The sequence below is a fragment of the Fimicolochytrium jonesii genome (genome assembly GCF_025526975.1).
Source record: "Fimicolochytrium jonesii strain JEL569 chromosome Unknown EV422scaffold_27, whole genome shotgun sequence".
NCBI lineage: Eukaryota > Fungi > Chytridiomycota > Chytridiomycetes > Spizellomycetales > Powellomycetaceae > Fimicolochytrium > Fimicolochytrium jonesii.
Window position 1 is genome coordinate 246,663 of NW_026515694.1, and position 27,760 is coordinate 274,422.

Sequence of the window (27,760 nt, forward strand, 5' to 3'; positions counted from 1 at the left end):
CCCGGATAATCGTTGCTGCATTCCATCACCCCGACAACCTCTTCTGTCGTTCTTCCTCCAATCGTCGACGAGTCTCCGCACCCATGGCATCCAACTGCTGTTGCACAACACGCCTTTGATATCGACAAAACTCCCTGTATAGGAAGCAAGGCTTCATCAATCTCTTGTAAATAGACACATGTGCATATGACTATTACCGATCTATCTGCAATGAAAAAACCTGTCTGCAACACCACCATCAAACGCACCATGATATTGTGGACACCACACCGAACGTCATGAAACCCCAATTCCCAGCCGATAGCGCTCGCCCTGGTGATTGGTCGTCACTATATGAAACCGTTTTGTCAAGTGCCGGAAATCGTACTTACGGGACACCACAAAACGAGTAACTCCGATAGCTGACCCTGCTCCAATTCCGTAGAGAAGGCCTTTGACGGCGCAGGGTGACTTTGTCACATTTGCAAGCTTGAACTCCTCTGCCTCTATCCCCTAGTAGGAGCGCAAACGCATTGCTGTTAGAAAAGCCGGCATTCGACTTTTTGGCGTAGAGGTCACGTACCTTTACGACATCGACGAACGAGGGCGGCTTTGATGGGTCGAAGTCAAACGGTATTCCAGGCCGAGGTGACGCACCCTCGGCTGCTGTGTTAGGTTCCGGGTTCGTTGGGGTGGACATTGTCTTATATCCGTGCGTCTTTCTACAACAAAACGCAAGCTTCCCCACCTCGGAGAAACGTTGAACAGCTTTTGAAGAGGCGGAGGAGGAATGCCGCGTCTCCACAACCCCTCGCGACGCTCCAGAAAATGCTACCAAAAGCTTCACAACCAGGTCGGAGAGGAAAAGCTGTTCCGCCGCCACCACGAGCAGCGGAACGAAGTGGGGATACCGCCTTGAGGAGCAGAAAGCGACCTGCGGTTGAAAGTGTACACGTGGAAGATGTTGGGGAAAGCAGCACGGAGGGACAGCCTTCACCTAAACGCATTCGAACTGTGGATGGTGCGAGATGGCAAAATCAAAGTCAGTGGGGAAGTGAACCCAAGGCTCGCAGTGGACCAGCGAGAGTGGAGGAGAAGCCGGAGGAGAAAGTAGAGCCGAAGGCTTTGGACCCTTTCCTTAACTCGTTCTTTCGAAAGCCGGCGGCGGGACGAAGCCCGGCGAGCAGTATATCGCCTCAACCCGCGGTTACAAAAACAGTGGAACCGTCTCAAACAGGAGCAGAAGAGGATGACTCCGACGAGGATGAGGAGTGGGAAGAATTGGGGACTGTCGAAGGGTCTCAGCTTCCTGTAAACCTTCCAGTTCCAGCGGTCGAGACGGCAGCGGTCGTTTCGCCCGCGGCCCCGACGGGTGGCTTCGAGATCTTGGTACCGCGAAATCTCGAACAGGAAGCTAAAGCAGCGGCGCTCGCGAAAAAGGCAGCAACGCGCGGTATACGCAAAGCCGACCGAATCCGACGCATGCTGGCACATCGCATGCATTTGCTATGCTTGTTGACGTGTGGGGTGCTGAGGAACAGATGGTGCGACGACAAGGAGTTGCAGGCCGTGACTGTGTCTATCATTCCTGATGACATCTACAAGGGCCTGATAGCCGGGCCAACCGCTTCATCTCGATCTCGGAAAGGGAAGCAGACACCGAAAAAGCAATTGCCCTATTACCTCGGCTTGCTTGCGGGCTGGTGGAAAGGGCAGATTGAGGTCAGAGACTCGCCGGATCTCAAGCTGACGGGATCAAAAATGTTGACGGAGAAGTTTTCCGAATATCTGGAAAAGAAGATGGAGGGTGACGATGGCTACTTACCTGGAGAGGTGTCTGCGTTGCTTTTCACGTCGGCATGTCGAGGTTTGGGCATGAAGGCCAGGCTGGTATACTCTTTGCACCCCATTCCTCTCTCGCTGGCAACGAAAGCAACGAAATTGTCACCGAAGAAAGCAGAGATTCAACGCGGTGGACGGAGCGCTCCCGTATCAGACAATGACAGCGACGAAGTGGAGGCCACCGTGATAAGACCTGGCAGATTCACCGGCAGGCAACGGAGGGAACCGAATGCCACAACTGCTATGAGTGTCCCATATCCTTTGGAATGCTGGTGCGAAGTTTACTCGGAGCAGGACGGAGACTGGATACCGGTGGATCCTGTACGCGGGGTCGTGAACAACACAGCTGCTATGGAACCACCTGTATCTGCACCGATGCAGTTGCAGATCACATATGTGGTTGCATTCGAGTCAGGTGAGCCTAGTCTTGTCTCACAGTCACTGTCACGGGCGATACTCATCCGTCACGTCACGATAGGATTCGGCGTCAAAGACGTAACACAACGCTACACCTCTCAATGGGGCGCACGTACGATGCGGCTAAGGCTGCCTCCTGGCCCAGAGGGCGAAGATTGGTGGAAGCGGTCACTATGGTTCTTCTCGAATTCTGGCAGAAGCCGGGATGACGAACGGGAAGATACTCAATTGAAGAAGGCAGTGGTGCAGGAAAAGATGCCCCAGAGTTTGGCAGGTTTCAAGGATCATCCAATATATGCGTTGGAAAGGCATCTCAAGAAATATGAAGTGATCCATCCCCACGGGGTCGAACATTCCATTGGCAGGTTCAAAAACGACCACGTCTATCCCCGTAGTCTGGTGAAAGAGCTCCGAACTCCCGAGAACTGGATCAAGCTCGGCCTGCGGATAAAGGACGGCGAAGAGCCGTTCAAACACGTCAAAGCCAACGCAGTAACCATCAACCGACGCCGCCAGATCGAGCTCGAGAAGTTGGACGAGCCAAGGGGACGGGAGGAGCGCGGCTTTGCGGGTGACTCCTCTATGACGGCGCTCTACGGCGAATGGCAGACGGCGGAGTATGTTGCCCCGCCGCTCGTGGACGGAGTCATTCCCAAGAACTCGTTTGGGAATATCGAGGTGTTTCACCCGCGGATGATTCCGCCGGGTTGTGTTCATTTACCTTGTAGGCAATGGTTCCGATTGGACTGTGTCACGGGCCCCCCTCGCTAACCTACTTCTCCGCAGTGCCCGGCGTAAATGTCCTTGCCAGGAAGCTCGGCATTGAACATGCCGTCGCAGTGGTGAGTTCTTAGTGGAGTCTGGCCTTACTCAATCATTCGTATCACATGGACATCTCATCAAACTCTTTTCCATCTGCTCGTCATCACAGACAGGGTTTGAGTTCCATCGCGGCAAATCAACACCAGTCAAAAACGGCGTAGTCGTAGATGCAGAATTTGAAGACGTGCTTACAGCGGCTTACGAAGAGAACCAACAGCGTCTTCGCGAACAGGAACTAAAGAAACGCGAGAAGAGGGTATATGGGCATTGGAGGAAGTTGATTATCAGTCTGTTGAGCAAGGACAGGCTGTTCAAGGAATACATGAAGGATGGAGAGGAGGAAGTGGAGGGTGTTGAGGAAGAGGAGGAAAAGATGGATATTGATGGCGGTGAGAGTGAAGCGGATGTTGAATTCGAGGATAACGACGGAATGGAAATGGATGGTTATGAGAACTCGGCTCGACCAGGGAGCGGAGATGGAGGAGGTTTCATGAATGCAGATGAGGATGATGATAATGTCGGCCACAACTTCGGTGGAGGCGGGTTCTTCAATGAGGATGAAGATTACGATGCCGCTCCCAGTATGGGCGGCGGAGGCTTCATCCCCGATGACGAAGGAGGAAACACGGCAGTTGGCGCCAATCAGTCAGATTTCATTGCCGGAGGATTTTTGGCAGATGATCAAGACTGAGAGCGGAAACCACACGCATTGCATAGCTTCTCCACTGCCGAGTGATCTTTTGTACATTCCTTCTGTTGCTTTACGTATTTCAGAGGCAAATCAATATCTGTAGGTAGACCAAATTGATTAGGCTATCTTGAAGTGCGGATGTCGGATGACGGAAGGCGAACTGGGCCCACTGATTCAAATGGGTATACGCACGGGTAGCATCGCAATAAGGCGGGTCGCGGGTGTACTTGCAGTTGCAAATAGAGAATAATGTCTGATCGGTCGGAACTTTCCATCGTTTGGGTTTGAAGCCCGTTCCTTTATGGCTGACATCTTCAGTCATCAATTGGGGGAAGGGGAACAAGTGATTAGTCGTCACTTCCGATGAACTGCCGCTTCACGGAATGGCATTCCCATACCATCGCACCACGGTTGTGTTGTGCTTAATCTGTGGATATAAGTGAACTACTTGTTCAGCACGGTGATGTCCCAAATCGTTCAAATCCAGGTTAGATGAACCCAAACATATACCCGCAAGTGCACCAGGATTTGACCTCTCCTCCTTTGAGATCTCGCAGATTGCATGGGCCATACTGTAAAAAATGAAAGGTGTCAAAGGACCTGAATAGAAGGCAACTGCGGTGACACCCCCTATCCAACCACAATATGCTAATGTGCTGTTCCACTTACCATAGGAATACATGGCTTCAGGCACGGTTTGCTACCGAGATCCTCTATAGGGACTGTTTCGGCACTCATGAGCACTCTGCGCTGTCCAAGGATGCGACCGTTCACCGTTCCAAGTGGAATTCATCTGGTGGTCGTTACCAAGGAGCGATGCTGCGATGGGCGACGCGGAGCCTGACGCCGTCCGTGACCACTTCGCGACGTCAACTGTCCTTCGAGGCGGTTGACTGCGCAAACGCCTTGTCGTCGTCAAACTCAAATGCCCTTTTTGGACTCATGGGGAAGGGGATTATCGACTTTGGCAAGGACTTTGAAGCCGGAGCGAGCAACAAGTTTTCTTCCGTCACGCTTCACAAGCGCAGGGCACCGGTGGAACGGATCTGGTCCCGTTTCCGCGATGAGTCGATGCACTTTTCTCGTACATAGGAATGTTAGCTTAGTTCTTCCTGCATGTAGCAAATGTACGTAGTGACTGAGACGTTGATGAACGTGTATATGTTGATTTAACAGTGGACCTCTATCTAAGCGACGTCTCATCATACGCCGGACATCTCTTCGACGATCTTACACCCAATCCTTCGGATTCTTCAAGACCTCTAACAGCTTCGCCTCGGGGGTTCCAGGCTCCGGCGTGTGTCCATACTCCCACCTCGCCTTCAACGGCAACGACATCAACACGCTCTCTATCCTCACGCCCGGCGTCGCCAACCCGAACTTCGTCCCCCTATCATGCACAAGGTTGAACTCGACATATCGGCCCCTCCGCATCTGCTGCCACCGCTTGTTCTCCTCCGTGTAAGGCAAGTCCTTCCTCTTCTCCAAGATAGGCATGTACTGCTCCACGAAACTGTGGCCACAGTCATGCACGAATTCAAAGATCTCGTTCGGGTCCTTGTTCTCGAGGTCGTCGAAGAAGATCCCGCCGATCCCGCGCCGTTCGCCCCGGTGTTTGACGTCAAAGTACTCGTCGCACCATTTCTTGAATTTGGGGTAATAGCCCGCGTCGTGTTTGTCGCAGGCCTGCTTGATCACTTTATGGAAGTGGACTGCATCTTCTTCGAATAGGTACGAGGGCGTCAAGTCGCAGCCGCCGCCAAACCACCAAGCGACGGGCTTGGTGTGGTCGCCTCCCTCCTCCACAAGCTCAAAGTAGCGGTAGTTGGCGTGGACGGTAGGGGCCATAGGGTTGTGCGGGTGCAACACCAGCGAAATCCCGGCCACAAACATGTTGTACGGTCCTTTATCGATCCCCTCTCGCTTCCTCGCCCTCATGTGCGCCAGCATCTGTTCCGGCGCCTTTGAGGCGATAATGGAGATGTTGACTCCGGCCTTTTCAAAGACTTTGCCGTCCTGCATGATGCAGGAGATCCCGACACCGCCTTCTTTGCGGACCCAAGAGTCGCGGAAGAAACGACCGCCGTCGGGGCCTTCGGCTTCTTCGACCGCTGCTGTGATTTCGGATTGGAGGTTCTGCACGAAGTCGGCCATCTTTCGGCTGATCTCGGTTTGTGTCAAGTCCTGTGGATTGGTTTGAGCCCGTTAGGCTGCATTTGACTGGTTAGCGATAGGAAAGCATAGTTCAATTTTCATACCTCAGTCGACTTGACAGCAGCATTCAAGTTTTCTTCCGACTCGGTACGGATGGCGGGCTCACAGAGCAGCTCACTCGAAGGACGCTACGGAAGACGCGGTGAATCAGGAATGAGCTTGGAGATGCTTTCAGAATACAGAACACACAGGAACTCACGTTCTGCAGGTAGAGCCATCCTGCCGCTGCTGCACCAAAGAGTCCAACCAACGCAGATGTTCCTTTTGCATTCCGACCGAACTGCTGGACGGATGGGGATGTCGAGAACTGCCGGGCACAGCCCACCGGTTGCCGCCTCGCACATGGACTCCTCGTTATAAGGACACTTGGCGCAGATTTCTGTGGGCGGAAGGATGCAGCCGTCCTGGCGTGCCGCAAGGCACTCTGCAACGCTTTCATTGCGACACTGATGAAACAGACGCCCTGAAAGGTCAGTTTAGTGGAGGACTCGACCGCCGACAGCCGACCGTCATTCAAGTCGCGCTTCCAACAGCTCGCGAGTGAGTCACCGCACGGGAGTCAGAGTGAGTCAGCGCGAGTGATTGTGATGAGTCACGCAGGGCCCACAATCTCCGCCAGAATCGCCCCCTTTCGCACATGCCTCGTCTCCCATAAAACACTCCCACTCCCAGGTTTTTTGGCACAATCGCTCCAGTTCTCCACTTGCTGCAACGGCAGTAATTATCACCGTCGCTCGTCTCTCCGCAACTCCTGCCATCCAAACGCATTTGCCGGTGCATCGCTTCTTTGGGTAGGTGGCATTCCACGCACCCTGGTATATAAGTCTAGGGATACCGAACTTACCATATTAGCGTCAGTGCCCTCAGAATCAGAACACCTGCTATCCGCAAACCGGAAAACGTCGTTTGAACAATGTGTGGAATCTTTGCAGTCCTCGGCTGCGGCGAGGATATGGAGCAATTTCGACCCCGCGCCGTCCACTTGTCAAAAAAGTGAGTGGCACCTTGCATATTGCACGACTGAGCGGCTGTCTCCAAGTTTGCGGTTACTCACTCGGTGCTCCATCATCGATTACCGTTTTCCTCCCTAGAGTCCGCCACCGGGGCCCCGATTGGTCTGGGTTGAAGATCTGCGATAACAACATCATTTGCCATGAACGTCTTGCTATCGTCGGAGTTGGTACGTGCCAGAATGGAGTGCTAGAGCAGACACACGAATGCATCGCGGAGTCTGCCTAGGATATCTGTCAATCGGTCAAACGACATACTCATCAACCGGGGCATCTCGCCATTTTGGTTTGCAGAAAGCGGAGCTCAGCCGTTGACCAACGAAGATGAAAGCTTGATCTTGGCTGTCAATGGAGAGATTTACAACCACATGACGCTGAGAAAGCTACTGAAAAGGAAGCATAACTTCAAGACCAACTCCGATTGCGAGGTTATCTTGTACTTGGTAGGTGTTTAGTGTTCTCTATGAGTATCCAGCTTTCACACTTACGCCGCATCGGACCATTATAGTATGAGGAAGTCGGAGATGAGCTTGTCAACTACCTAGATGGCATGTACAGCTTCGTTCTGTACGACAAGAAGAAGAAGCGGTACCTTGCAGCTCGCGACCATGTTGGAATCACTACATTGTACCAGGGCTGGAGGCACTCTGATGACTCCGTCTGGTTTGCTTCCGAAATGAAATGCCTGAGCGAAGACTGCGACCGGATCATAGCTTTCCCCCCCGGTCACTACTACACTAGTGACAACAAAGAGACCATCAAGTACTACAAACCGCAGTGGGCCGAGGACGCTGCCGCCGGACGACCTCCTCTGGAAGACGAGGAGCAAGAGCAAACCCCCGAGGAGGAAGCCAGGATGTATAGGTCGTTGCGGCTTGCATTGGAAAAGTCTGTCAAGAAGAGGCTTATGAGTGAAGTGCCGTATGGCGTACTGCTCAGCGGAGGGTTGGACTCGAGTCTGATCGCATCGATTGCCGTCCGAATGAGACGAGCTGCAGAAGATGGCAGTAGTGCGGAGGATGGCGATGCTGAAGATGACGATGACATTCGATGTATGTGAAGCTGATACTGTGATACTTTTCACGACGTCTCGACGTCTTGTCCTAACTCTTCGTCATTCAGCTGCCATATCATCGTCCGCAGCCTTCCCACGACTCCATTCGTTCTCGATCGGCCTTCCCGGTTCCCCTGACCTCGCCGCTGCTCAACGCGTTGCAACTTTTCTGGGCACAATTCACCACGGCTTTACGTTCACAGTCGAGGAAGGGCTGGATGCCATCGGAGAAGTTATCGAGCATCTTGAGACTTATGATGTGACTACAGTAAGGGCAAGCACTCCGATGTACCTGCTATCAAGGAAGATCAAGGCCATGGGAGTCAAAATGGTTCTGTCTGGGGAGGGCTCCGATGAGATCTTCGGAGGTATTTGGCCTTGAAAGAAGATTGGGTTGCCGTATTCACTTGCAGGGTTACTTATTACCCATCTGTTTGATGTTCCTAGGCTACTTGTACTTCCACTCGGCGCCGAACGCCCAGGCCCTCCATCACGAGTGTATCTCCCGCATCCAGCAGCTGCATACAGCAGACAACCTTCGTGCCAACAAATCCACAATGGCCTGGGGTCTCGAAGCCCGCGTGCCGTTCCTCGACAAGCATTTCCTGGACACGGCAATGTCTTTGTCAATCACCCCCGCCAACCGGAAACTCACCTCCCGCGCTCCATACCACCACAAAACCGAGAAATACGTTATCCGAAAGGCTTTCGACACGCCTGCTGACCCTTACCTCCCTGACGACATATTGTGGAGGCAGAAGGAGCAATTCTCTGACGGCGTAGGGTACTCCTGGATTGATTCCCTGAAATCGCATTCGGAACAGAAGATCTCAGACCAGGTGTTTGCGAAGCGAGCGGAGAGATTCCCGCATGATACACCGAACACGAAAGAGGCGTACTGGTTCAGAGAGGTGTTTGAGCAGAGGTTCCCGCAGAAGGCGTGTTTGGAGAGCGTTGTGAGGTGGATTCCTAGGAGAGACTGGGGTAAGCTTTCTCGTAATGACCAGTCAGTCTCTATCACCAGGCTTCGTTATCCTCATCTTCCCCATTTTTGTTCGTAGGCTGTCCCGAGGATCCCTCAGGCCGTGCGCAGAAAGGACACAACGCGGCGTACAACAAGGAGTAAACTGCCTTTTCGTTCGTCAGATACTGCCGCCATCACCAGTCTGTTTCTTGTACATTTATTTTGTGGCGTACACCCATAAGCTAGGATTTGAACCCAGACGTAGTATGAACGAATTTTTTCATACCGTTAGTATGAGATTGCATATTTTCTTCGACTTCCTTTCGATGAGCAACACAATCAATATCGCACCATCCATGTACATATACATGCAATCGTTATGTGCTTGGGGCACAGAAACAAGGACCTTACACAACATCATCTAGGTACAAGCATCCCTACATAAGACTTTCCAGTCTGAGCTGAAAGACGTAGGAGGAGCGTTTGGCGCAATTGGTTGGCGTGTGCGAAATCGGTTACGGGGTGAAGAAATTGGCTCTTCCAGGCCAACTGAACCTCCGCGGTCACTTCGGCGCTAAGCTCCACTGCGCTCTTTGTCTATCTTCTCAAGCATATTGATCCTCTGCATACAAGTTGCGATTTATGAGCAATGACGCTAGGTCGCGGCCATTCATTGAGCAAAGCCAAAACAGTCAGTGCATACCAGCGCAATCTCGCTCTGTATCTGCCGCTTGTGCGGCTGGGCTTTTCCCATCGCCGTCATGTCGTCCAACCATTTCTTCCTGTCCGAAATTTCGTTCATCACTGAAGATCCAGATATACGTCAGCCGTGGTCCAGCCCCATAAATGCGACTCAGCGCAACCTACACATATCGAACTCATCAATCTCCTCTTCCCTCTTCGGCGCCGCCGCCCGCCGCCCCTTCCTGCGACGTCCAGGCACTTCGTCGTCAGACCACAGCTCGCCTTCCGCGGCGGGGGAGACGTCAACCGCAGGTGCGCCGTGGGTTGCCATGAGACGCTGCAGGCGGTGTTTCTCGACGGAGTAATTTTCTGCACTCACAATTAACATCAGGCATGTGGTCCGTTTGAACCCCAAGGCATGGTTTGTCATCTACGCACTCTGAACACTCGGCCGCCACATATCAATCTCAAACGCATCGCTGGCCGCAATCGTCCCCAACGTTCTGATCTGCGGTCTTCTGCCCCGAACAGGCACCGGCGCTCGCTTGCTGGGTGCCGGGGGTGTGTATCCGATGTGGAGGTCGAGGCAGGATGGATCTGTGGGGCGGAGGGACATGCCGGCTTGCGGGGTGGCGGGGAGTGGGGTTCGGGCTGCGTGGCGGATGTAGACAAGTAGTGAGTGATTCGGACCGGCTGAGCACGAGGATAATTAAACAAAATATCGGAAACCACCTACAATCTAGAAGACTATCGAGGTGCCGCTGTTGAGACGCAGATAGTTTGGAAGCATGCATCATTGCTGAAAGCAAGACGAAACGGTTAATCGTAGATCAGTTGCCAAAACACACATCACCCTGGTGCCTGTTGACCCTCAATACCACCTACATTTAAGAACCCTCCTCGTCCCATAGCTAAGCTCCTTCTCTCTCGCACCCAACGCAATTGTGGTCGCCCCGCCTCCATTGCGCTCATGGCTGCCGTTCCGCCAAGGTGGATTTGCTAGATTGGCAGATGGATATGAGCGGAGATTGGGAATGCTGCTGGACTCGAATGAGGTGAGGCGGTCTGATGTGACCTTGGAATGAGAGCTCATGGTTTCCATGGTGGTTCTCTTTAGTGGCTTTTTCCATGGAAGGAGTCTCCGTCCCTAGCATCAAAAACGACAGGGCGGAGTACGCGACACCCGTCATTTCCTCACGCGCTTTGTGTTTGCACCAAAGCACCAAAAACAAAAATAAAAGGATCCTACGTACTTGAAGCACAGAGTAAAGGAAAAAGATTACACAAAGGGGACGCCATACTACTAGTCTAACTTGGAGAAGAAGAGAAAAGTGCAGAGAGTATCACCGAACACGCGTCGTCCCGACTGTCCTTCCCATAAACCAACCCGCAAGCCTACTTAGAATCACATCCTTTCGGAACTCCGAAGTCTTCCCGTCCGCCTGAAACCGCAGCGACTCCGAGACCTCGTTTAGCGAAGCCTTTCCAGATCGCGCAGAGGTTCTCACCCTTGTTGTTAACCTCGTCGGCCTGGAGGATGGCGTCGCGAGCGTCGACGAAAGTAGGGTTGCAAGGCTGCAACTTCATGCCATCGACGACCAGCTGAAGGGCGATGATGTTGCCGGCCTTTTTGGGCGTTTTGTTGGCACTACTGGTGCGAGGGCGCGGCAACATTTGACCGGTCTTGAAGTCCCTGTATTGAGAAGGGATGGCAGCGTCTTTAACCTTCAGGCCAGTGTTGAACCAGTCAGGGTCAAAACCGTGCTCGTCGACGAGGTTCCAATACACCTCTGAAAACGATCAATGATGTGTAGTCAGCGGTGGGATCAACAAGGAGCTCCTAAGAACATGCAGACTCACCGTAGAGGATCTCAGCCCAGACTTCTCCTTTTGCGTGCACGCCCCAGTATCCAGGCTTGTCGATATAGGCGTAAGTGGATGGGTTCGTAGTCATGTTCGTGGAGTACTGGAAAGATAGAGCTATGAGGTGGTTGCATCCCTTAATGATCCAACGAAACTTGTGATCCGTACCAGGTATCTACGGATTCCGTGGCCGCCGTTGGCGTACTCTCCCATGCCGAAGTCATCCTGACGCGTCGAGGTGGACGTCGTGCGAGTGACCGTGGCGAAGAAGTCGCCCCATCCCTCACCCATACCGCCACTCTCGCCCCAACCAAGACAGCCAACGTTCTCGGGTCCACCGGTCAGCCTCGTAGAGAGCCCGTGGCAGTATTCGTGCATCTGAAAAGCATCGAAGTGTCAGAGTCGGTAGCAGGCTGCCTTGATCAACTAGAAGCCTTTCTGTACGTACCACAATGCCACCCTCGAGATCTCCATCGCGGAAAGGGTCTGTCACGTCCCACACATACATGCGCATGCGAGGCTGCTGGCCATCACGGGGGGTTGCGAAGTTTGCTGGCAATGTATGATGTTAGCTTTGTCGGCCGTGTGAAATACGAGCACATGAAGCACACACCATTGTTGTAACCCGAGCCATCTTGAGCATTGGCAATCACAGCATCATTGCCTTTCCCTCCACGCTCGACATTGTCGTGCTGGAAATTGCCTGCCTTTTCGTCGAACCCGTACATATCTAGAAATCAGTCATGTCAGAAAGAGGTGTGCTGAAACAAAACCCTCAGACACTTCGTTTCTTACAAAGCAGGTCGTGGATGGCGTTGTTCCAGTAGAATAGGTTGGTGATGGCAGCATCGACATAGGTTGAAGGAGATTTCTCGAAGTTGATAGGGAAGTCAAACGTCAAGGATGATGTGCCGTCCGGACGGTGGTTGTCGACCCATCTCGAACTTCCCGCTGTTCGAGTAGATGTTTAGAGACCGGAAACCAGACTTCACCGTTGCGGCCGAAACTCACCCAAGTTCTCATGCGCGTACACATTGTTTCCGATGGTAACTGTGTGTTTGCCGCCGGATCCTTGGTTGTGCCAGCCTGCAATGATGCGAATTAGGTACAAGCTTCCAACTTTGCAACGGAAGTTGACTTACCCATAGGGGACGCCACAGGGTGGGCGGGATCCTTGACAAGCACTCTGTCTCCAGAATGGGGATCGTTGGTGCCGAGAGGGAAGATGTTGTATGAGGCATCCGACACCCAATCGATCAATTGAACAACTTCGCCTTGAACGGTGTCGACGAAAGCGTTGTACCAGTTATCCTGCATCTCAATCTCGAGATCCCATACCAGTTTCAGGTGCTGGCCGTCGCTTTCTTGGATCCATTTAAGCCTCGCGGGTATATCGCGTTCTGCGAATGAGGCACCCGAAATCACAAAGGACGGAACTTGACCAGATCCAGGGGCGAACTGATCAATGGGAGCTTCTTGGAGGAGGGCGTCGTCAAACTCAATATTCAAAAGCTTGGTGACCGCTTGTACGGCCTCCAAAGGTCCAAGCTGAAGATGTTCGGCTACTGATGGAGGATTATACGATAGGACGATTTGACCGGAAGTGTCTGCCGTATAGAGCTGACCCGTCGCGTCTTGTGACAAAAGCTTTACCGTGTTCTTGTAGAAGGAGTCGCCAAACGAGATAACTTGTCCTGATCTGTCAAGGTTGACATTCCCAACGCCGTTGACGATCTCAAGCCCATCTGCATATTGCTGCAAGTATACGTGTGTCACGCCGTTGTGGTCACTTGTATGTTCGCTGGAGATCCTGATATCCGCGAGCGGTACGCCTGTTTCGTCGGACGCGTATTTCACGGCGGCTTCGAGGCGGCTGCCTTCCACAGGAGTAGCGGTGAGCGGCGTCACGAAAGGCTGCTCTGGGGAGACCCCATGTTTGAACTTCTGGTGCCTGACGCTGGGACCGAAATTGCCGTGGGTGCGACCCGAATTGCCGTGAGAGTGCCCTCGAGCATGAAGTCCTTCGTCGACGCGGTCCGCGCGGGACGAAGACAAGACTGCGCACACCGTCGAGGTGGACGTCAGCAAGCCCAGAGCAAACGCGAGCACTGAGCGTTGGCAGAAAAGCATCTATGGGAATGCGTTGCAAACTTATAAATGGCAATGAGGATACTTGGACAAGATGCAGCTCAGTACGAACCTTTGCAGACTTCGGCTATCGTCTACCTTGCAGAAATCGGTGTTTACGGGTGGCGCAAGCGAAGAGTGCTGGTTAAGTCGCACGACACCTTCTGACTCGAACCACTACTAAGAATAGTCTATTTTACGTCTAACTTGGAGCTCCTTTCGCGACAGAGTCGTCCGAAAGCGGGGACGAGACGTGCTTCCGCGAGAACCGGTTGCTGCTTAAGGTTGGTGGTCGCCGTGGGAAAAGTTGAATTGCAATCTTCGGACCGTGGGAATTGGCGACGGAGCTATACCACTCTCGAAGTTGTTGGTTCACAGGCTCTATAGATCTTGTTTGAGACCTCTCAAGCTGAAAAAACTTTACGAATATCAGAAGTCGTTCGACGAAGAAGGTAAGTCCAACGCTTGAGTAAACGGAGAAAGTGTAGATTGCAATGTCTGGTGATGAGTAAGCCTTCCACCGTTGCAGTCAGTGGCGATATATGGTAAGTCCGTTCTATATGCTACATGCAGAACTCTCTCTAGATCTATATCACTTGTCTCTACTAACAGTACCAGATCTAACGTCGGTGCGATAAAGCCAAGGGGCCACACAAATCGCCTGAAATGCATGCGAAACTGAGCCCTGAGCACGTTACAGAGCCCTGAGCACGTTACAAATTATGGACAAAGACGCAATAACGGGCGGCAGTCATAAACGGCATACTAATAGCAACGGCGAATAACGGTGGGGCGGTTATCTCTGGAGTTTCGATCTTGTGTTGGGGAATCTCTGATTCATCCTCAAACTATTCCCCCCGTCACACGCGTCCAGCATCATGTCACGCGTATCGGGGGCCCCTCCCCCATTGCTTGCGACTCGGCTTGCGACTTGCGCAATTTCATCCCACTGCCCCTGGACGATAAAAGTCGACTGCTCCATAAATACATTACACACTGTACCAGTAATACGTGTACATTTTATGCGAAGACGATGTGCACGGTATATTTCAAAGACGATACGACTTCAACGACTTCTCCAACTATGTGCCAGATTTACGGTCGAGTTGACTGAGGCTAGACTACATATACTACATAGTACGAAGCGACGACCGAGAATGATGTATTGCCAAGGACCGATCTCATTTGACAAACTTCAGATCTTCGCGCTTGGCCCCCAGCGGCTTGGACTTGATGCTATGATCGTGCGCAATAGCTTGCGTAGCCTCCCCTTTCTGTTCGGGAGAGCGTATATGAATCTGTTCGCCCTCGCGATGCAGCATCTTGCTGTCGGACTCCTTCGGTTTGTGTATGACTTCGCCGGTGACGGGTGAGATTTCCTTCTTGGCTTTGGCTCCGCTGCGAAGTGACATGGTTGTTTGATACGGGTTTTGCGGTTGTAGGGCTTCGTTGATGGTTGGGTTGTATGTAGGTGTTCGTTTTGTTAGTTTTGAGCGCACGAGGGGTTGGTGGCATCGTGCGTCCCCTATGTATACGGTATATATACCGTTTTGACATCACCACCTTTTCGTGTGGAGGTTTTGCAAGAAAACGGTTTTCCTCCGGGCCTCGACGGGGGCATCAATTGACGCCACTACATGTCATGCTGGTCTGCACCGCGTCAACCTTGAACTAGCCTTTTAAAAGAATCGTATAATCTCTCATGCTTTTTTGCAATTAGTTTCTCGAGCACCTCGAGCGTATACTTGCGGCTTTGCTCGCGGTTATTGTACCTGGAGAAAGAAGAAAGACAGAGTATCACGAGTCGGATCGGAGTATATGTGAGGTTAGGACTGAAGAGTGCCAGTGCATGAAGATACGTACGCTTTGACATGCCATAGCAACTCGGTGAACTTGTGACCGGGACAGGAAACAAAGGTGATGAGGAAATCATACACGCCTGCAGTCAACGAGGACAATGCCCATCTCACCTCATCATAACTGAGCTCATGCCTCGCCCGTTTGAAGAAGTCCCGCCCATCCGCAGAATTGGGCACAACATTGCCCAGCGCGCTCGCGACTCCAGAATGGCCAGATACGGTTGTCGTCGCCGATGTTGAGAAAGGCGAGTCCGGTCGCGGAATGATCTCGATGTTGCCGAATGCCACGCTTGCGGACGACGTCGCCGCAGGGTTCGCGGTTCGATCAGCTATGACGGTGCTTTTGCGAGGCGGGGTGGTGAGCACTCTTTTGGTTCTGCTTTTGTCATTGGGGAGGTGATCCCCGTCTGATGCGTCTGGGTTTGAATCGCGCTGATGATGTGAGGAGGTCTGGGGACGCCTTTTCGAAGATGTATGGTCGTCTGACCTAAACATAAGCGAACTTCAATGCCAGGCGTACTGTTAGGGAAGAGATGACAGGATGGATGCGTACCCGTCTAGACCGTCTGACAAGGACGATCGCCGAGCGAAGAGCTGTGTTGTGTTGACTAGAGGATAGATATTAAGGCCAGGAATGTTTGGGGAAGATGTCAAATGCGCCATACATAATGCTTCAGGGTGCGAGACGTGATCCGCCAGCGTCACATCCTTCGAAAAAAGCATATTAGCATCCATAAAGTTCGGCGGGAATCATGGCTAGCATTCATTTCACCTCGTCGTGCAGACTTTCATTGTCGTTCTCCGCCTGCAAATTCGTATCACGGGGAGTCCCGACATTCCCACGGTGATTGACTTGCTCATCCCGCTTTCGCGGTCTCAACGCAGACGCAGCGGCCACATGATAAGCAGGCTGTGTCTTTTCGGCAGCTAATGTCACGTCTTCCGCGTCTTCTGCAGCGAGCGACGCCATGACGCTTTGCTTGAAGTTGGCTAGTTTGTTAACCGACCTCGACATCTCGGCCATCCGGTGCCTTGCTTGCTCGTTCTCAGCTTGTAAGGCATCCACGCGCGCCCAAAGCTCCTGGGAAAAGTATCACATTGGCCGAGCCCCGATGCTTTGTCTAATGGAGAACCCGTTTGTGGGAGTGAAAATTGGGAACGATAAAACTAACCTTGATCTCGGCATCTTTTCGTCTCAGCTCAGATGACAATTGACTGATCTTATCGTCTTTTGATGAACACTGCTCTTCGAGGTTCGTCAGTGCATGAGTTTTTGGACGCACGGTGCTGGCAACGTCGCCAGAGACGAAGAGTTGCGACGGGAAACAAACGAACCTTGCGACGATAGGTGTCCCGCAAGAGGGTGATGGCGGCCTCGAAATCGACGTCTGCTGGGGATGACATTCCGTCGTTTGCGCCCAAATGGTCTGCGACAGTTTCAAGATGCTTTCAGTTTTCCAGGTGTCACTTTTCTAGGAATTGACAGCTCAGCTGTCGAAAAATAACAGGGCAACTGCACAAGCAGCTCCGAAAATAGCGGGGCTACAGGCGCACACCCATGTCATGCTCGGGTTACTAGGTACGAACCCCCAGCATTGGGTCTAGATGCTGCGGTGAAGCAGACCGAGACACGCCTCATGCCGGACGATTACTGTACGTCTGACCATTCTTCATTCGCTAGCGCTCTACTGCTACTAATGAATCAGGCGAACCAGCCATGCTCTGCCGGCTTGCGAGAAAGCAGGAGCACACCCTCCCTCCCTCACACCCGTCCCTCCCACATCTGCATGTTCCATTCCAGTACCCTATGTACTGTATAGATTCGCCGTCGGAAAGGGAAGAATTGTTGTGGGTGGTGGTGTCGCGTGTGTCGCCTGCGTCGCACTGTGGCTTTCAAATTTGTTTGATCTCGCCGGATTGCAACTGCGTTCCCAAACGCAGGTTCAAGCAGCAGCGTTTCTTTCCCACCCACGCCCTATCTCCAAAAAGATAGTGGTAACGAGTGACCAGTTAGAGTTCCTAGAAAAGTACAGATATCTACAGTAATACTGCAGAGAAACTCCGGTTGCAACGATCTATTCCCCGCTGCTTCTCAGCAATTTGCAAGAAATCGGAGTCATCACACCTACGAAAGGACGAGCGGGGAGGAGTTCACTCGCTCGATATCGATCAGGCTTGGGACGAGTTCTTTCCATAAGTGACTAGCTCGTCGAGTTGGTATTCGTCAGAATGTCGGCAACACAGAATACGCGGGTTATCATCACCATAGTAAACCGCATCGCCGAAAAGGTGAGGGTAGAGACTGCTGGAGAGTGTGTGCAACACTAGAGCACCTAGTCCCGCTGACTAAACCGTTTATGCTGCTGAGTAGCTTCCTGTCAACTCGGGCAGAAGTTTGACGTCACTAGAAGCAGACCCATTCTTCAACCAGCACGTCAACGCCCTCACTGATCTCGCGCAATGGAGGTTGAAAGACGTTGTCAGAGCGCTCGCCAACGCTTTGGATGGGATATCTAGGGTAAGGCTGCAGCGCTCTGAGTATCCGCGTTTCTCATCGCTTCTCACCGCTCATCGCTCTCGGTTCCGACTCTTGACAGGCCCCAGGTGCAACAGGGAACGATGAGGGGGCTTTATCCATGGACGTACTCCAATCTCAACTTTTTGTGCTGTTGTTACTGGGAGAATGCACGTCGTTGGCCTGGAAAGCCCATCGAGAAGCATTGTCGGGGTTTGGCAGGCCTGAGCAGAACGAATCTATGACGGGGAGCAGAGGTGCCCCTCCATCTAGACCGAATAGGTCTTTGACCATGCCTACGAGTCCCGCTCCAATGAGATCACAAAATGCTAGCTCGAGGATGGACGCGACGATGGCTGGAGACATTGCCATGGGGACCGATTCATTGCGGAACTCTTCTACCTACCTCGCTGGGAAGCACGGTCGGCCTATGGCAGCCGCTGCTTCATATCAACAAAATCTGTCTCTTCACAACTCTGCTGCCGATTACTCGGTTCAAAGCGCGGGCGCTTCTGGAACTTCAAGGTCCGCCCTTCCGGATCCTCCACCTTTCGATGAGCAGCTGGCCCGGTTTCTGCTCGCAGTCATAACAAGATTCTTTTACACTTCTGCGGCATCTCTGAACATTGACGCGGTTAAGCACGAATACGGGTCCTTCTTTGCCGATCACTCAGATGCCGGAACGGCGGGTAGCAACACTGTATTGTCGGCATTCACCAAGCCATCGGGTCCACCAGGAGCATCTCTATTCCCTCCAGGCAACTCGACTTTCACGACATCTGATGTACTCACGGAAGTTCGCAAAGCCGCTGGGCGCGTGCTTGCTTATCTTTCCGCGTCAAACTGGAGCCTAGTATTCGGCAAGATCAAGGCACTGATAGGTCACATGTCTCAGTCAGGGGCTTCCGGCACCAGTGGGGGGCCAAACTCAAACGATTCCGACCGGGACTCTGGTGACTTGACGGAGCTGCGATTTTTGGAGTGGTGTACACTGAACCGCACACGCTTAGGGATGGTCTTGACTGGTATGCGGCGCATTTCACTAGTTTTGGGCTACTCTGGACGGAATGATGTTGAATCCATAACTTCGTATTGAACGACCATAGAGCTGACGCGGCATTGCAAATTATTCGGGAAGAGAGCACAGATTGCGAGTGCAATATACCTGAGGAGGGCCATATGGAACTGGATAGAGGTTTATCCACCAGAATTCCAACTTTTATGCCAAGGCCAAGGTCGCTTAGAAGGTACAATCCAACGATATTGTTCGGGCTCATGGATCCATATCTCACCTTCCTATGCAGGATACCCGGAACAGCTCTTCGAGACGTTCAGCCTTGTGGCTGAGAACAGTCGCAGGAAAACTCTCTTTTGGCCAGTGCAGACTATGCTCCTCGTTGTGTGTCCCGAGATTCTGTATAGCATCGGCATAGTGGGAAACAGTGGAGACAGACAGCGTCTTCTCGCATCGCCAGGCGGGGTTACAACGGCTGTTGCCAAGAAAGCGATGTTCGTGGAAACTTTGAGGAAGAATGCTCGTGGCAGTAAAATCAGCGAGATATCCATTTTCTGCTGTGCGGAAGTGGTCCGTGCATCTACGTTCGTCAGCAAAGCGGAAGGCGGACCGTTACGGCTGCTAGGCGCCGGTATCGAAATCGAGCTGAAGGTGAGCTGCCCTACCTGGCCTGATCTTGCACAATTACCATTACCGTCTGTCGTGAAATGTACTGATGGGACTTCTGCTGTTTGTAGGAACGACTGTTCGACGGCCAGCGCTTATTACCGCTAGCAAATGGGATCTCTTCATCGGAGGAGTCTGGAACATTGGATTACAGGCTATTCGCGGATTGCATCACTACGCTGTACAAGTCGAACCCCTGGAACACTCTGCGGTCCATCATTCCCGGCGTTGTTGACGCCTCTTCCACTCTGTACAAAGTCGCGCTGGTAAAAGGGTTTCACAATCTCCTGACCGAGATGGATACCTTCTCGTGGACTCCTGCAGTGGATGCTAGTGTAGCCGGCCACTTTAGAGCCCTGTTCGCGGAGGCTGTAACTAGTACACGGCTTACGTCCGAGGCGAAAGGGCGTAGAGGGGCAGGATTCAGGTCACACAACATCGACAGGAAGATGAAGAGGGCCGCTCAAGAAGAGGCGAATGACCGCCATCAAATCCTCACTCACATTCTATCGATGTGGAGCATTTGTCCATTGCTAGCTGTGGCGAAGGGATCGACGACCGTTCATCCTGACGACTTACGCCCACTCTTCACCTCGTTAGCGACGTGCTTGCTGGATCCCAATCCCATTGTTCGGCACCTGGCCAGCCAGATTCTACCGAAGCTGATGTCCCAAGAAGTTGCCTGCTATTGGGATGGTTCATTGAACGACTGGAGGATCCCGTTTTTGGAGAACAACCTTTCCATATCCGAAACATCAATGAAGGCGTTCTGGAAAGGATCCAGCTGGATATTGCTCGGTGCCACCCGAGCGGTGCTGGATGAGGGGGATCTGAAAAAGGCTCTGGACTTAATGGCTGAGCTTTGTCGGTTACAAAATGAGGTTCTTCTTACACGAGGCTCCCTGGCCCACATTGGCGCTGCCGCCCCTGAACGATTCGCGGCATATGTTGCGTCCGAGGTGTCCATCATCGTGTCGATATCGGGAAGCTGGGGCGATGGCTCGATCTGCAAATCCGTCGCAAGATGGCTGGAAGAACTCCTGGCCGCCGGTAATTACGGTCGTCCAGCTGATGGGGATTTCAAAGTGATCGCACCCCTGTTGGAGAACGCACCAGTGTATGCGGAACTCGCGCGTATTCTCGCCAACGTGGGGAGCGGTGGCGGCGGGCTCAAATTGGTACAAAAACGTGTGCGGGCTGTACTTAGGACGCTGGTGACCCCCACACCGGGGAACATGGGGGCATGGGAAGAACTGTATCGATCTTGGAAGTCAAATGATATCGTACCGCCTGGAAGAAAGCGCAGCGGTAGCGTAGGGAATATGGAAGGTGATTCCAGTTTCAGCGGGGATTACTACGCATCCTCGCCCGCGATCAATGTGGATGAGGAATCGGGCGACAGGCGTGCCAAACTGAGGCGGCCGGCTAGCGGTGCTGGATCGTATAGCCCGTCAGTGGAAGACCGTACAGAATGGGCAAATCAAATGTCTTTCCTATGTGCTTTGGGAGGAATCTGCCTCAAAGCCAGCGCTATGGCTTCTGAGCAACAACAGGCGGAGCACGCTTCAACCTTTTCGCGGGCCAATTCTACCACGCTGTCTCCAGAACTGGCGATCAATCGGCGGAAGTCAACGGGGTCTGCACCTTCCGGTGCCGGTGGAGAGAATTATCCCGTTACCGGCGATGCCACTGGTGGAGGGCAACAGGCGTGGGCTGGAGCTGTGGGATCTCAACTACTGGGCGCATATAGCAATGCCAAGGCCGCTGTGGAGAAATTCGTCGGGGAGATTGTGGATCTCCTTGCCTCAGAAAATGTGATCATCCGTGAGATTGTTCGAGACTGCATGGGCGCTGAAATGAGTGCAGGGATGTACGGTGAGTAGTTGAATACCATGTCTTGTGTGAAGCGCTCCCTTCGCAGTCACTGAACCTCGTTTGCTTGAATTCGTAGCAACATTGTTTGGTCAATTCGCGACTATCATCGAGGACCAAATGTTCGACCCCTCTGGACAACCTCGTCTGACCCTCCGCAATACCGTCTTTGCAGACTACATGACATCAGTCCTGAGACTAGCTTTGGATCGAAGCGACGCAGCATCTGTTCTGTCCAGCGTTGCGGTCGGCGATCTAGACTTTGGCTCTATTTTCGGCAACCTGGTGCGATACGTGGACGCTCTGATTGCCGTAGACCCCACGCATTTCCCGGTTCGAATGCGGCTATGCACTGCAATCGAATTGCTTGTCGCCAAAAGGGGGCTCATCTCACTGATCGGCGAAATGAGAATCCGAAAAGATATCACGTTTGCGCTCGTAGAACGTGGATTGCAGGACTACCGGCGCGAAACTCTTGAGATTCGGAAACTCCAAAGGAGTGCACATTTGCAATGCGTGAAAGCGCTTGCCAGGCTCCTAGAGGATCTCCCGTTCGGGGCGGAATCAACACGGATTTCGAACTACTTATTGCAAGGGTTTGAGCGGACAGGGAAGGACGAAGAAGATACACACAGCTTGCAGCTGATAGAGCATACCGGCGCAGCGTTCACCGCGTTGTTGTCAGCAAACACCGAGTTCGAGCTCAACTTCGCCATGGACATGACGTATGCGGAGAACGAAACCCTTAGAGGAATGTTCATCAATGTCCTCACAAATCTCATCAAATCGGGTGGGATCATCGAGAAGGTTACAACTGCGCTTGGCAACAAGCGCGATATCACCCGTGGTCGGTCAGCACGGTTGGTGCAACTTATAGCGGATACACCGCAAGGGCTCGAAATCGCAGTCCTTCTCGGTGAAGTTGCCCCGGTCGGAGATGTGGATGAGATTGGAGCCGTCTTGATCAGTATTTTTGATGCATGCGGGCGTGCATTGGATCTGATTGAGAGGGTAGTGCAGCGAGAGGTGGACAACACCGATAGCCCCGCACAATTGTTTAGGCGGAACAGTATGGCCACGCGGCTCCTCACGATATTCGCGAACACGAATGGACAGGAATATCTTCGGAAGACATTGAGTCCTATTCTCTCAGAACTTGCTGAGCGCTGTCCTCCAATGAGCTTTGAGGTCGACCCGACTAAGGTTAACACTCAGGATCTGGAGGGAAACATGAGGAATTTGAAGGTGGTCAGTCAAGGCATTCTCGATAGCATCATCGGACCGGGCGCCGTTCAGATGCCACCCTCCCTAAGGGAAGCCTGCGCATTAATCTGGAGAATCGTTGGATCACGTTTCCCAGACGCACAGCCCACGGCAGTGAGCGGATTCCTCTTCTTGCGGTTCATCTGCCCCGCGATCGTATCCCCCGAAACACATGGAATCATCCAAGCTGCTGAAGTACGAAAGGAGCTTCGTCGTGGCTTAGTTTTGATCACGAAGGTGGTGCAGAACTTGGCGAACAACGTGCTCTTCGGTGCGAAAGAAGCCTTCATGAGTGGCGCCAACGACGTCTTGCGGGATAACGTTGCCAAAGTACATTCCTTCCTTAGCGACATACCAGCCTTCTCATCCAGGGAGCAAGCACATACCCCTAACCCAATGAAGTCGAAAATCGACGACTCTGACATAGTCAGGCTTCATCGACATTTGTCGGCCAACCTGGATCGTTTAGAGAAGGCGAAAGTCACGGTGTCTTCTGCCGTGCCACTCGCACGCCTTTCGGCGCTCAGTTTGCAAAAAACTGGGAAAGATGAGGCCTCCTCGGAAGCGAACTCTCCGTCTTCTCCAGTTACGCGAAAGCCGCCGAGCTCATCCGCCGCCACGAAAACCATGTCGAGCAATTTGAGCGTGTCGAGTTTCGGGTTGCCGTTTCCATTCGAAGATCGACTTGGGTCAGCTCCTGATTACAAGGTCGTGTTTTCAGAACTATGCACCCTCTTGTCGCAAATGGGGCCTGGTCTGAAAGGATCGTTGGCCGAAACGGGGGACGAAGCAGGATTGCGAAAATCACAGTCTGAGATGGGAGGAGAAAATGTATCCGTTTCCTTCTCGCCCGTAGCATGGCTCAAAGGGCCGCGTACGCAAATACCGGTTGTCTTGACGGTTGGAAATGACCGTCTGAAGGTGTCAGCTAATAGACGCCCTGAAGAATCCGGCGAGTATTTCGAAGAAACGTTTCACGCTTCTGCTATCGATGAGCTCGGATTGAACCGCGATCAGGAGCTGTTTGTATTAGCTACTGAGAAGAACGGTCTCGCACGTGGAACACCGATTGTGCTGAACTTCGCATCCTCCAAAGCTGAGACGATTGTCCAGGCATTACGTGTCATGGTCAGCAAGTTCCGGCTCGGGCTCTCTCGGTCATCGTCGTCTGTAATGATGTCGAGCTTCTCAATTGCCCCTGATCTGCATTCCGAAACGAAGCGTGAAGAGCTGCAAGCTGGGGATGTCGCTGGTGGACTCCTGAACGTTGCGTTTTCGACATTCGGAAGTCCTGATCCCGCTGTTCGTCGGGCGGGGTACAACTTGCTGTGCGCACTGATTTCTGAGTTCAGTCTGTCGGTTGGAATCCCGAACCTTCGCGGTGACAATTTGTTTGGTGGGAAAGGTAGGTTTTGGTTTTGGTGTCACCTGACAGGAAAGTTTTTACTAAGCTCTTGGTTATGTGAATCTACAGGCGTCTTCATACCGCTCAGCAATCAATCCTTTCTAATGGAGATCAGTCAACGAATTGCGAAGGCACACCCGGAATTGACTCTATCTTTCATCGGCGAGTGTGCTCTTGGGATGACACGGTGTGGAGATTCAGGCAAGATCGCCTCGCTGCAGTACGTGGGTCCTTGGATCGACAACATCGCGCAGCAGGTCGAGGCGGTTAACGAAACGACGGAGAAGCTACAGCAAACATTGATGATGTTCGTCGACGTGACCTTCAAGACTCCGGCCCTGGAAAGTTTGTTCAGACAGGCTATCTGGGTCAAGCTTGCCGCTCTACCTATGCTTGTACCAGGGATTGTCTCCTTCCTCATCCAAGCGGCGCTTGAACGATCGACTCGCCACTCTGACGTGGAAGTGTTGGCTAACATTTTGCATGCCCTTGCGTGTCACAGCGAGTACCCTGTGTCAAGTAAAATCTTCTCCGTGCTCCGGAAAACCATTGTCTCGACGTCATATCGGTCTCTCCCAGCCCTGATCGACCATCCTGCCTGGACTGAGATAGCTGTGCTCATCCGCCTGGCATTGCATCTGTCTTTCGACGACTGGAAGAACATCGATGAAGTACTGCCGGATCTATTCTACGTGGTCTCTATTGTTGCCGGGACCGGCTCTCCGACAGTACGGACCAGCGTGCACGGTATCATAGTGAATGCCATTCATACTTTGGCCACTTCCGGGACCCTACTCCCGGAGGGAAAAGAGAAGATGGAATCGTTGGTTGACGAGCTCGCGGAGCCGAGGCTCTGCTTACCCTTTGGGCTCAGTGGGGACGCGGAATTACCACGGGAGGTGACCTTGGGCGGTCTAGACGCGATCGTGAGGTGTTTATTGGATATTTCGACTTACGGAACCGCGGATCGAGGTAAGCTGATTGGTTCAATATCAAGCACTGGCCGATCAGTAGGTCCTAATCCATATACTTCTCTTAGATCAAACTTCTCTCTGGCGGGCTCGATGGATGTCCCTGATATCAAGCACTGCTTTCCAGTACAACCCCGCAGTGCAGCCTCGAGCCTTCATTGTTCTGGGTTGTCTTGCAAGAGACGAGGTGGATGACGACCTGCTATACCAAATCCTGGTCGCAATGCGAGGTGCTCTTACATTATTTGATGACGACGATTCTCATCTTATCGTGAGCATCACAATGTCTCTCTGCGACATCGTATCCGGCCTTCCCTCAGGCTCACGCTACCTCGCTGCCATGTTCTGGCTTGCTCTTGCCTTAACACAAATCGGGCATCCTCCGATATTCCATGCCGCAACAACGTTCATGACCATGGTCTTGCGCACTTTGCACAAATGCGGGGTTTTCGACCGCGACGGAATTTACAAGCCACTGTTGCAAGCTCGTGCAGGCTTAGAAGATGCTGCATTGCAGTTGGACAATCACGTTGGCCTGCACTTCCGTCTGGACACATTTCCGTTCGCGCTCGCAGCAAACCTTCTCAAAGGAGTAAGGCACCATGCGACAAAGAAGGCCACGCTGGACTCTCTGAAAGCGATTCTCGAGATGAACACATTATTCGGAGGCACAAGAGACCCTTGGAGCGATCGATTAGCTTTCTTCCTTCCGGTCTTCTCGCTTTCGGACAGGCCTGCGGAAATCTGGCGACTGGCAGGCTTCGAACCCGTGCCGGGAGCAAGGCCTGACGACGACTCGGCCCCATTGCGGGCGGAATACTGTGCTCAACTTCTGCGACTTGCCGTTGCCGGCGGACCGGGGTCCTCAGCTGGATTGATGGACCCGGCGGCACCCGTGCATCTATTGCTCAGCGTTCTATTCATGTGTAACATGCTGGAGAGCGCGGAGCACGATACCGAGCTCATCACCATATACAGCTTCCTGGCTGAAGCTTCGGAACAAGCACCGGAGATCTTCGCCATGATCTCGGACATAGTGTTGGTTCGCCTCAATCAAACGCTCACCACCACCCAATCCGTTCCCCTCATCCGACAAATTCAAACTCTGACCAAGGGCATTATGGGACATCGTTATACCGGACCTCCCAACCATGCCTCTGGACTCTCGACTGCTACTTATCGCAGCATAACATCAAATCCGTCAAGTCCCCACGCGGTAGCTTCATCAATCAGCAGCACCGACTCCGCGCTCTCTGGAGGGACGCCGCCCGTCCTTCCCAGCTACCTATTTTCGTCTGCGACAACGAGCTCCCTTCCATCTCCAGCATCCCCGGAACCCCTCGGCGGTGGTCATCACACTTTGTCCATGCCATCGCGATTGGTAGACGCTGGCCTGCCTGGCCTACCTGATGCGGGCACCTTCGCTCATGCGAGCCGGAGCCGCAAACTAAAGTGCGCGGCACTGGTTTGTGACCTCGTCGACGCCATCATTGCACTGTGATCGCTCGCCACACCGTCTTTGGCGTTGTGCAGGAGGTTTTTTTTGCATCATCCTCAGTTTCACCACCTGATCACCTTCGATACCAGCGTACTTATGTAATTACATAGAGCTTTACATGGCATGATCATATTTACGTTCACAATGCATTTGCCCCGAATTTGATTCGACCCCTATCTCTCGTTTTTCTGTTCCACAATTGCTCGATAGGACTTGTATGTCGTCGGAGAGCAAGACAGACGGACCGCTTGAAACAGGCAGACTTCGTCGACGCCGGTGAAGATATGAATGTTGTAAACGGAACGACTCCATGTTGCGGGGGTATGGTTTATGTATTTTCGAAGGTAGGTATCAATGTGAAACATCACAGCACCTAAAACTTCAGCCTATTGCCCTGCTCGAGAATGGCAGCTACCCAATCGGCGGCTTCCCTCCCGGAAGCCAAGTCCCTCGTTCGCGTCCTAAAGAATCGAGGAGGGTGTGAATCGTGTTCGTAAGTAACGAGACTAGTTGAGCTGCGCGGCATGATATTGGGAGTTAGCACGAACCCTGGCACGAACCTGATGGGCAAGTGAAAGAATTCAAACTCTGTCTGCAAGTCCCAGAAGAAACCAAAGCGGTCTAGCCTGCCGACGGACAGATCCTTGACCATGTTGGCCTCAAGGGAAACCTGTTCTGGGCTCACGTTTGTGTAGTCGAAGAGGATATCAAGGACCTTCGCCTCGACCTCTGGTTTGGTCCAGTGTTTTGGGGGCAGGGAGGCTTTCTTGTAGAAGGTCCTGACGCCGGTGATTTGGGGGAAAGCGTTGGGACGGGAGGCGGCGGCGACGGCCAAAAGCGGGAAAGTGTGTGCGCAGGCAGCTTGCCTTCGTGCGGTCACTGCGCGAGCGGCGGAGAGCGAAGGAGCCAAAGACCGTAAGCCGTGCATGTTGTGTTTGCGTCCGAATGAAGTCTGAAGGATGGCTTGTCGACGAGAATGTGAGGTCAAGAATGGCCGTCGAGTCGTCGTGTGCTTTGAGCAGCGTTGAG

The 27,760-nt window shown here is 52.7% G+C and overlaps 11 protein-coding genes across 11 annotated transcripts; 4 read left to right on the forward strand and 7 right to left on the reverse strand.

Moving 5' to 3' along the window:
• Positions 1 to 25: 25 nt before the first annotated feature.
• Positions 26 to 679, reverse strand: EV422DRAFT_570609 (uncharacterized protein; the record flags this gene model as incomplete). Its single annotated transcript, XM_053072891.1, has 4 exons — positions 26 to 134; positions 249 to 329; positions 407 to 492; positions 563 to 679. 4 exons carry the CDS (start codon positions 677 to 679, stop codon positions 26 to 28), a joined length of 393 nt encoding a protein of 130 aa, XP_052922531.1.
• A 128-nt stretch (positions 680 to 807) lies between these two features.
• Positions 808 to 3,751, forward strand: EV422DRAFT_570610 (uncharacterized protein; the record flags this gene model as incomplete). The annotated part of the gene is made up of 4 exons (XM_053072892.1): positions 808 to 2,236; positions 2,300 to 2,962; positions 3,025 to 3,080; positions 3,170 to 3,751. The coding sequence occupies 4 exons, from the start codon at positions 808 to 810 to the stop codon at positions 3,749 to 3,751; spliced, it is 2,730 nt and encodes a 909-aa protein (XP_052922532.1).
• A 45-nt stretch (positions 3,752 to 3,796) lies between these two features.
• Positions 3,797 to 4,582, reverse strand: EV422DRAFT_218050 (uncharacterized protein). The gene is made up of 5 exons (XM_053065439.1): positions 4,421 to 4,582; positions 4,262 to 4,323; positions 4,150 to 4,178; positions 3,922 to 4,063; positions 3,797 to 3,848 (listed from the first exon to the last, which is right to left on the reverse strand). The coding sequence occupies exons 1-5, from the start codon at positions 4,487 to 4,489 to the stop codon at positions 3,842 to 3,844; spliced, it is 309 nt and encodes a 102-aa protein (XP_052922533.1). The 5' UTR covers positions 4,490 to 4,582; the 3' UTR covers positions 3,797 to 3,841.
• A 330-nt stretch (positions 4,583 to 4,912) lies between these two features.
• On the reverse strand, positions 4,913 to 6,141 carry EV422DRAFT_218023 (Coproporphyrinogen III oxidase). The gene is made up of 2 exons (XM_053065438.1): positions 6,010 to 6,141; positions 4,913 to 5,935 (listed from the first exon to the last, which is right to left on the reverse strand). The coding sequence occupies exon 2, from the start codon at positions 5,903 to 5,905 to the stop codon at positions 4,982 to 4,984; it is 924 nt and encodes a 307-aa protein (XP_052922534.1). The 5' UTR covers positions 5,906 to 5,935; positions 6,010 to 6,141; the 3' UTR covers positions 4,913 to 4,981.
• A 477-nt stretch (positions 6,142 to 6,618) lies between these two features.
• Positions 6,619 to 9,615, forward strand: EV422DRAFT_218432 (asparagine synthase). The gene is made up of 8 exons (XM_053065441.1): positions 6,619 to 6,756; positions 6,833 to 6,958; positions 7,057 to 7,145; positions 7,270 to 7,418; positions 7,484 to 8,027; positions 8,098 to 8,397; positions 8,477 to 9,013; positions 9,091 to 9,615. The coding sequence occupies exons 2-8, from the start codon at positions 6,879 to 6,881 to the stop codon at positions 9,153 to 9,155; spliced, it is 1,764 nt and encodes a 587-aa protein (XP_052922535.1). The 5' UTR covers positions 6,619 to 6,756; positions 6,833 to 6,878; the 3' UTR covers positions 9,156 to 9,615.
• On the reverse strand, positions 9,329 to 10,969 carry EV422DRAFT_218559 (uncharacterized protein). The gene is made up of 7 exons (XM_053065444.1): positions 10,753 to 10,969; positions 10,563 to 10,676; positions 10,414 to 10,476; positions 10,116 to 10,328; positions 9,861 to 10,046; positions 9,697 to 9,797; positions 9,329 to 9,615 (listed from the first exon to the last, which is right to left on the reverse strand). Exons 1-7 carry the CDS (start codon positions 10,865 to 10,867, stop codon positions 9,568 to 9,570), a joined length of 840 nt encoding a protein of 279 aa, XP_052922536.1. The 5' UTR covers positions 10,868 to 10,969; the 3' UTR covers positions 9,329 to 9,567.
• Positions 10,926 to 13,736, reverse strand: EV422DRAFT_218472 (Fungalysin metallopeptidase-domain-containing protein). The gene is made up of 8 exons (XM_053065442.1): positions 12,683 to 13,736; positions 12,552 to 12,626; positions 12,336 to 12,491; positions 12,154 to 12,270; positions 11,989 to 12,092; positions 11,709 to 11,918; positions 11,538 to 11,643; positions 10,926 to 11,467 (listed from the first exon to the last, which is right to left on the reverse strand). Exons 1-8 carry the CDS (start codon positions 13,668 to 13,670, stop codon positions 11,073 to 11,075), a joined length of 2,151 nt encoding a protein of 716 aa, XP_052922537.1. The 5' UTR covers positions 13,671 to 13,736; the 3' UTR covers positions 10,926 to 11,072.
• A 706-nt stretch (positions 13,737 to 14,442) lies between these two features.
• Positions 14,443 to 15,267, forward strand: EV422DRAFT_218545 (uncharacterized protein). The gene has a single exon (XM_053065443.1). The coding sequence runs from the start codon at positions 14,546 to 14,548 to the stop codon at positions 15,038 to 15,040; it is 495 nt and encodes a 164-aa protein (XP_052922538.1). The 5' UTR covers positions 14,443 to 14,545; the 3' UTR covers positions 15,041 to 15,267.
• Positions 15,184 to 17,046, reverse strand: EV422DRAFT_218629 (uncharacterized protein). The gene is made up of 8 exons (XM_053065445.1): positions 16,862 to 17,046; positions 16,699 to 16,767; positions 16,299 to 16,607; positions 16,192 to 16,234; positions 16,080 to 16,134; positions 15,638 to 15,986; positions 15,531 to 15,559; positions 15,184 to 15,439 (listed from the first exon to the last, which is right to left on the reverse strand). The coding sequence occupies exons 1-8, from the start codon at positions 16,928 to 16,930 to the stop codon at positions 15,328 to 15,330; spliced, it is 1,035 nt and encodes a 344-aa protein (XP_052922539.1). The 5' UTR covers positions 16,931 to 17,046; the 3' UTR covers positions 15,184 to 15,327.
• Positions 17,047 to 17,449: 403 nt separating this feature from the next.
• Positions 17,450 to 26,855, forward strand: EV422DRAFT_541210 (uncharacterized protein). The gene is made up of 9 exons (XM_053071189.1): positions 17,450 to 17,815; positions 17,898 to 18,044; positions 18,124 to 19,066; positions 19,148 to 19,288; positions 19,346 to 19,707; positions 19,794 to 21,597; positions 21,674 to 24,262; positions 24,332 to 25,234; positions 25,302 to 26,855. Exons 1-9 carry the CDS (start codon positions 17,756 to 17,758, stop codon positions 26,732 to 26,734), a joined length of 8,382 nt encoding a protein of 2,793 aa, XP_052922540.1. The 5' UTR covers positions 17,450 to 17,755; the 3' UTR covers positions 26,735 to 26,855.
• EV422DRAFT_541212 (uncharacterized protein) lies at positions 26,856 to 27,734 on the reverse strand. Its single transcript, XM_053071190.1, has 2 exons — positions 27,292 to 27,734; positions 26,856 to 27,192 (listed from the first exon to the last, which is right to left on the reverse strand). Exons 1-2 carry the CDS (start codon positions 27,657 to 27,659, stop codon positions 27,105 to 27,107), a joined length of 456 nt encoding a protein of 151 aa, XP_052922541.1. The 5' UTR covers positions 27,660 to 27,734; the 3' UTR covers positions 26,856 to 27,104.
• Positions 27,735 to 27,760: the final 26 nt, after the last annotated feature.